Genomic DNA, 7,046 nt, shown 5'->3' on the forward strand with positions numbered 1-7,046 from the left:
GGTGGCCAGTTGGCGGTGAAGGCCGCACAGTGACCCGGGATGACTTGGCACCAGTCAGGCGCGAGGCTTTGTTTATACAGGAATTTATTTGGGGGCGGCGGGGTGGGGGGAGGGTGGAAAAGGCCTCCGCAGGCCGCCTGCAATGCAGGGGCCCCAGCTGGGTGTCCTTGGAGGAGGGTACACAGACCCCTCCACTTCCTGCCTGTGACCTGAGTCCCGTCCTGGGTCCCTGGCCCCTGGGCCACCCCGAGAATCAGTGTGCGTGTCTTCGTGTGTGGCTGGCAGCCTTCCCCTGCAGGGCGGGTCCAGACATCCTGCCTTTCTCCCGCTGCAGCCGCTGTTCAAGAGGTTCACACAGACCCGCTGGGCGGCCTCTGCGCAGACCCTGGAGGAAATCCTCTCCACCGTGGAGACAAGGCTGCCCGAGTTCTCAGAACTGCGCGAGTGCTTCCAGGAGGTGAGGCGCTGGGCTGGGCTGGGCTGGGCCTGGCAGCGGTGCAGCGGGCATGGGCTCACACAGGCCTGTGCACGCACCCACCAGCACTGCACACGCCCACACATGTATGCTCTCCTTTGCCCTGGCGTCTGTCCTCCCTGAACTTCTGGCCCCGAGGCCTCAAGCTCCTGTCAGGGGAGGGTTGAGCTCCGCGGGGAGCTGGCTCACGGCCCTGCCTCTGCCCCTGGCCGTGCAGGAGCTCATGGAGCTTGTCCACCTGCACCTGGTGAAGGAGTACATCGTGCGGCTCTGCAAGCGGCGCGTGGTCCTCAAGACGGCGGAGCAGCAGCAGCAATTGGCCGGGCAGGTCCTGGCCAACGCCGAAGTCATCCAGCACTTCTGCACTCAGATTGTAAGCCCCGACTCCACCCCCCTCACCACGCACCCCGGTCCCCCATGGGCTGCCCTTGCCCTCTGGGCCTCTCCAAGCTCCATCGGTTCTGGCGGAACCAGTCTGGGCCCGGGGGCACTTCTGGAGCAGGGGCGGCCTCCCTCCAACCAGGCCTGTGCTTGCAGGGCTCCCCGGCCACCTGGCTGCACCACGCCCTCCCGACGCTCGCCGAGATCATCCGCCTGCAAGACCCCAGTGCCATCAAGATCGAGGTGGCCACTTACGCCACCTGGTACCCTGACTTCAGGTGAGACCGGGCAGCCCGGGACCTGGGCAGTCGGCGTGGCCCTGCGGTCCCCACGGTCAGAGCCTGGCTTGGCTGCGTCAGCCCCTTTGGGGTGGGTGGTGCTCCAGTACTGGCCACGCAACTCAGTCCTGGTGCTGACCCTGCTGAGGGCTGCGACTGCCGGCGCCCGGGCAAAGCCTCACAGCGGCTCACTCACTGGACCCTCACCACCGCCCTACAGGCTGACGCTTTCCGCTTTCCTTCGTTAAACATATGTTTGTATTGATTTCAGAGAGGAAGGGAGAGGGAGAGAGTGACAGAAACATCACTGATGAGCGAGAATCGCTGAGCAGCTGCCTCCTGCACGACCCCTACTGGGGATTGAGCCCACTACCCGGGCACATGTCCTTGACCGGTATCAAACCTGGGACCCTTCAGTCCGCAGGTGGATGCTCTACCCACTGAGCCAAACGGGCTAGGCCAGACTGATGCTTTTCATCCCTGATTTACACATGAGGCCTGGAGAGCCAAAGGCACGTGTCCAAGGTGACACAGTGAGTCAGTGTTGGAGCTAAGATGACAAATATAGGCAGTCTGGCTCCACAGGCCACACTCTTAGCCTTGATGATACTGCCCCTTGGAGGGGAAACTGAGGCCAGAGAGACCAGGGACTTGCTAGAGGCTGTAGCAGGTCAGTGATGGAGCTGGGGTCCACCACTCAGCCTAGGGATCCTCGGGGGCCTGGGGCTTGGACCTGGGTCCTGGGTCCTGGTCCCCCGTTCCAGAGTGGCGGTTGCCTGAGGATCTTGTGAGCCCAGGAAATGGGTTTTGGGGCTGAGTCCTCTGACATGGAGGAGAGCGTTTGAATGGGCCCTGAGTTGGATTGACAGCTCAGCCTAGTGTAGCCCCTGGCTGATCCACTGCACTCGTCCACCTAGCCACCCACTCACCTCCACATGCACCCACTTATTCACCCACCCATACAAGCAGCATCTCCCCATCTACTCATCTAACACCCATCTAGCTATCCAGCTATCGCCTCACCCACCATCCACAAGTCTACCCATCGAGCCACCCATTCACCTACACGTCCACCACCTATCCTTTCATGCATCCATCCATCTTCCACCCAACTCTGCATCTCTCCATTCACCTACCCATCCATTCACCCCTCAGCCTTCCATCCACTCACTCATTCATCCTTTCATCCATCCATCCATCCATCCATCCATCCATCCATCCACTTATGCACTCACTCTTCCATCCATATATTCACCCACCTATTCATCCATTCATCCATCCATCCATCCATGCATCTATCCATCGACTTCCGCCCATCAATTCACTCATCCACCCACCAGCCCACCCACAATTAGCAGTGGTCTGCCAGGTGCCGGGCTCGGTTCTAGGTACCAGGATGCAATGATGTACAAGACGGAGCAGGCCTCTGCTCTCCCTCATGTGGGTTATAGTCCACGGAGGGCTCATAGTAGTCAGGCAAAGGGATCCACCTGCACGTTGGAAAGGTTATGTAACCCGCAGGAGGTGCTGGCTTTCGGGATGGGAAGGCCTCTTGGGGGAGGTGACATTTTAGCTGAGACTTAAAGGTGAGAGGCGCTGGTCCCCTTCAGAGCGTGTGGAAGAGATTCCAGGAGGGACAGCCGGTTAAAGGCCTGAGGTGGCAGGAGCAGGCGTGCCCTCGGGGGGCCGGGTGGCCATGCTGCTGGAGCTCATGGGAGGAGAGCGGGCGGCAGCTGCTGCGGGGCGCTGTGGCTCAGGCCGGAGGCTGGAGAGCGGGAAGGGTGTGAGCAGGGCCGTTGGTGACCGGCTGGACTGACGGGACTTCCTCCTGACAGCAAAGGCCACCTGGGCGCCATCCTGGCCATCAAGGGGAACCTGTCCAGCAGTGAAGTCAAGAGCATCCGGAGCATCCTGGACGTCCACACGGGGGCCCCCGAGGCCGCCAAGGCCCTATTTTCACTTATAAAGGTTGGTTAGCTTTTCCTGTGGACCGACCTGCTTGTGAGCCCCGGCGAGCTTCGGACACACTCCACTTCGAGCCAGTCACCCCACCTGGCTTCCGGCCTCCCGGGCTTCCTGCCTTCTGATGCTGCTGCTGCTGCCACCCAGCCCCGGCCTGGTGCAGGCCCGGGGGCAGCTGGAACGGACGGCTCCCAGTTCGTTACCAGCCTGGTGGGGCGGGAGCACACCTCTGAGGAGCCAGAGACCATACCTGAGAAGTGGCCGTTGATCGTCATGCACTAAAGGAGCAGAGTGGCCGGGGCTCAGCGACCCTGGGTCATCTCCTCTCCAGGGGGCCCTCCCCGGCCACCTCAGAGCTGCCCTCGTGGCCGGGGCTGAGTGCCTAGGGCCGGATGCCGAGCCTTACCTACCTGCCCCCTTCACCCAGGGCTGCGACCAGCTGGGCTCAGCAAGTCTGGAATGGAAGGCAGCTGGGAGGAAAGAAGGGAAAGATGAGCTCTTGCCTGGCCTGGGAAGGGCGGCAGTCCCCCGCAGCTGGGCAGAGCGGGCACCAGAGCCCCTCCAGGTTGCCCTGTGACCCCTGCAGCTCAGACCCCGACCCCTCTCTACTTGCCTTGCCCAAAGGCACCCCCTGCCCAGAAAGGGGCTTCCTGGGTCTTCTAGGGTTCAGGCTGCCCCCCAGGCAGACCCAGGCCCAGGGGTGCCTTCCTGGGTCCTCCACTGGGCTGGGCAAGCTTGACCTCTGACCCCTCTGCACCTATATTAGTTTCTTACTGCTGCTATAACGAATTTCCACAAACTTAGTATCTTAAAACAAGACTAAGTCTCAGTTCTGGAGGTCAGAGTTCTAGTGGGCTGAAGGCAAGGGGCCGGCGCTCGGCCCTGCTGGCAGCTCCCGGGGGTGGATTCCTGGCCTCTTGCGGTTTTTAGAGGCCACCTTCCCAGATGACTCGGCTTGTGGTCCCGTCCATTTCAAAGCCATTCACAGGGCAGGGCTTCAGGGCTTCGCTCCCGCCTCCCTCTTCCACTCGCAAGGAGCCCAGCCATTACCTTTGGCCCATCCAGACGGATAGCCCAGCACCGCGCGCTCTGTGAGGCCAGCTGGTTGGCAGCCTGGTTTCATTCCCTTTCCCGCGAACCTCACATGGTCACAGGTTCCAGAGGTTAGGGCGTGGGCATCTTTGGGGGGCCATGGTTTTGCCCACCACGGCCTCCATGCGTCCCCTGCCCTGGAGAGCACCTGGTCCTACCCCGGGAAGACGTGTTCAGTTACCCCCTGGCCTCGGCCCACCCCATAGGCCCTCTCAGCAGATTCAGGTGTGACTCGGCCTCTGAGGGCGCCGCCAGGTCGGGCGAGCTCTCTCTCCAGGGTCCGTCCCTCCGTCCAGGTACTTGGCCAGGAACTGGCCGCGAAAACGGTGCACAGAGCCTTTGGACATTTGTCGTTCACGTGTTGGATGTCACTGATGTTATTTTTGATAGCACTGCTTTTGTATGCGTGTCCTCGGGACACGACCCGTGTTTTTATAGCTTGACATAAAGCTGACTTCAGAAGCGGCTGTGGAGTGATTCATTTGGGGAGCAGGGCTGGGCCTCGGCGGCTTTTTGGCTTTTTCAGGGTTTGGGGGTCTGGGCAGGCCTGTCCTCCTGGCTCTGTGCCAGGTCCGCAGTGTCCTTCCCTGTAATGACCTCCCCACACACTTTACTGAGGGTGATGGGGGAGGGGGGAGGTTAGGACTCGGGACAATCATGTCAGCTCCACGCACAGGGCTCAGGGGGAACGTACTCCTGTGTCTGGGACTGACCTGAAGAGCTGTCGGCGGACAGAGGCCCGGCTCACCAGGGAGGCCCGTTTGCCTGCACAGCAAAGCCCAACAGGACACACACAGGACTCTGCAGCCAGGAAGCGAGGGCTTATTGGGAGTTGGTGGTGCCACAACCAGCGTCGCAGGTGCTCATGCTCGGACGGCCTGCGAGGGCTAGAGCGGGCGGGTGGGCCGGGCGTCTGGACCCACGTCGCCCGGGCAGCGCCTGCTCTGGTTTCCCAGGATGCAGTTCGTGGGTCATTCTGGAGCTGAAGCACAGCTGAGGCCTGGGCGTAACCGTAAACGCTGCCTCTGTGGTCAACAGCCCGAGGCTGGGCTATGAAGACCAGAGCCTCGCGGTCCCAAGGGCGTAGCGAGGGTGGGGCGGTGGGTGAGTCAGGGAGGCCCGTTGGAGTCAAAGGAAAAACAAAATAGTGGGCAGATCAGATCTCTCCCATCCGGCCCAGGATTTGGGCAAGGAAGGGGGTACCTTGACCATCCGTTCCACAGAGAGGCAGGCAAGGGCACCACCTTCGGGGTCTGGGACCTGCAGGAAAGCCCTTGACCTCAGCAGCCTGGCTCAGGGTCAGAGGGAGCTGGAGGGGGAGGGAGGCCTTTCTGGCCAGTCCCACCTGTGGGGCCAACAGGGATGGGCAGAGCCCACAGAGCAGCGGGGAGGGCGGAGGGGGGACGGCAGCCCCAGGAGACCCTTACGGGGCGCCCCGTGGTTGGCAGGCCCTGTCCATGTGCCACCTGGGCTGCAGACTCTGCCCTCGGCCTCCCGGTGGAGCACCGAGTGGGGCAGGGAGGGGGCGGCGCAGTGACCCTCATGGGACCGCTGGGGCACAGGATGGGAGAGCCAGGACCAGGGGGACGTTTTGGGGTGAAAAACAGAGTCACATTTTTAAAAAATGTATTTTTATTGATGTCAGAGAGGAAGGGAGAGGGAGAGGGAGAGAGAGAGAAACATCAATGATGAGAATCATTGATCGGCTGCCTCCTGCACGCCCCACACTGGGGATCAAGCCTGCAACCCAGGCATGTGCTCTGACTGGGAGTCGAACCGTGACCTCCTGGTTCATAGGGCGACGCTCAACAAGTGAGCCACGCCGGCCGGGCCGAAGCCACATATTAAACCTGGCAAGCTCGGTGGTAGCCTTACAAACCCAGAGACCCACAGCAGCCACACAGGATGAGCTGGAACTAAAATTCCTGGCTACACGCGGGTCGAGGCGGGTCATCGTGTCCTAGGCCGGCATCTCCTGACGAAGGTCAGTCTGTCCCTTACCTGGACTTGTGGCCTCTAGGACAACATGCCTTAGAAACGGCACAGCATCTCTTCCTCCGGGCACACCCTCCCCCCAGAGCAGCCTCATGTCGTTGTGTTCCTGCATACCACCTCCATGTGCTGGGGACGTTAGCGGTTAGTGGTCCTGTCCCCGCCAAGGTGTGTCCGCCCGTTTTACTTTTTATCCAATCCCAGAGGTCCCCGCGCTTTCTCCCGCCTCCCTAGCCTCCCACCAGGGATTTCAGGTGACCCCTTCCGCCTCCGGCTTTGGTGCTAACATGTGGAACACGCTGCAAAACCGCCACCCTCCGGCATGTTCTCCCTCAGGAGTCCGCTTCCTGGCAATCGTTGTCAGTTTGGCTCAAATAAACTCACAACAATTCTTACAGGTTTCTTACCTCGACAATTTTTGTTGTTGTTAATCTCCACCCAAGGATATTTTTCCGTTGAGTTTTTAGAGAGAGTGGAAGGGGGAGGGAGAGACAGAGAGAAACACCGATAGAGAGAGAGACGTTGATTGGTTGCCTCCTGCAGGAGCTCTGACCAGGGCCGGGGAACCTGCAACCAAGGCAGGTGCCCTTGACTGAAATCAAACCCGGGACCCTCCAGTCCTTTGGCTGACGCTCTCTATCCACTGAGCAAACCAGCCAGGGGCTGCCTCAACCTTTTATTTATTTTTTTTTTTAAATATTTTTATTGATTTCAGAGAGGGAGGGGAGAGGGAGAGAGATAAAAACATCACTGATGAGCGAGAATCATGGGATCAGCTGCCTCCTGCACGCCCTACACTGGGGATCCAGCCCACAACAAGGCATGTGCCCTGACTGGATACGACCCGTGACTTCCTGGTTCATAGG

At 60.5% G+C, this 7,046-nt stretch overlaps 1 protein-coding gene across 1 annotated transcript; it reads left to right on the forward strand.

Moving 5' to 3' along the window:
* Positions 1-208: 208 nt before the first annotated feature.
* On the forward strand, positions 209-4,653 carry TNFAIP2 (TNF alpha induced protein 2). The gene is made up of 4 exons (XM_006109319.3): positions 209-457; positions 693-848; positions 1,013-1,134; positions 2,970-4,653. Exons 2-4 carry the CDS (start codon positions 699-701, stop codon positions 3,109-3,111), a joined length of 414 nt encoding a protein of 137 aa, XP_006109381.1. The 5' UTR covers positions 209-457; positions 693-698; the 3' UTR covers positions 3,112-4,653.
* The last annotated feature ends 2,393 nt before the right edge of the window (positions 4,654-7,046 follow it).

This window comes from Myotis lucifugus, unplaced genomic scaffold (assembly GCF_000147115.1).
Source record: "Myotis lucifugus unplaced genomic scaffold, Myoluc2.0 scaffold_8287, whole genome shotgun sequence".
Taxonomy (NCBI): domain Eukaryota; kingdom Metazoa; phylum Chordata; class Mammalia; order Chiroptera; family Vespertilionidae; genus Myotis; species Myotis lucifugus.

What these genes read in the sequence shown, in the direction of transcription:
- TNFAIP2 (XM_006109319.3), top strand. Translation starts at nt 699, where the DNA reads ATGGAGCTTGTCCACCTGCACCTGGTGAAGGAGTACATCGTGCGGCTC. An exon ending in AGCACTTCTGCACTCAGATT is followed by an intron (nt 849 to 1,012) that starts GTAAGCCCCGAC and finishes CTGTGCTTGCAG; the next exon opens with GGCTCCCCGGCCACCTGGCT. An exon ending in ACCTGGTACCCTGACTTCAG is followed by an intron (nt 1,135 to 2,969) that starts GTGAGACCGGGC and finishes TCCTCCTGACAG; the next exon opens with CAAAGGCCACCTGGGCGCCA.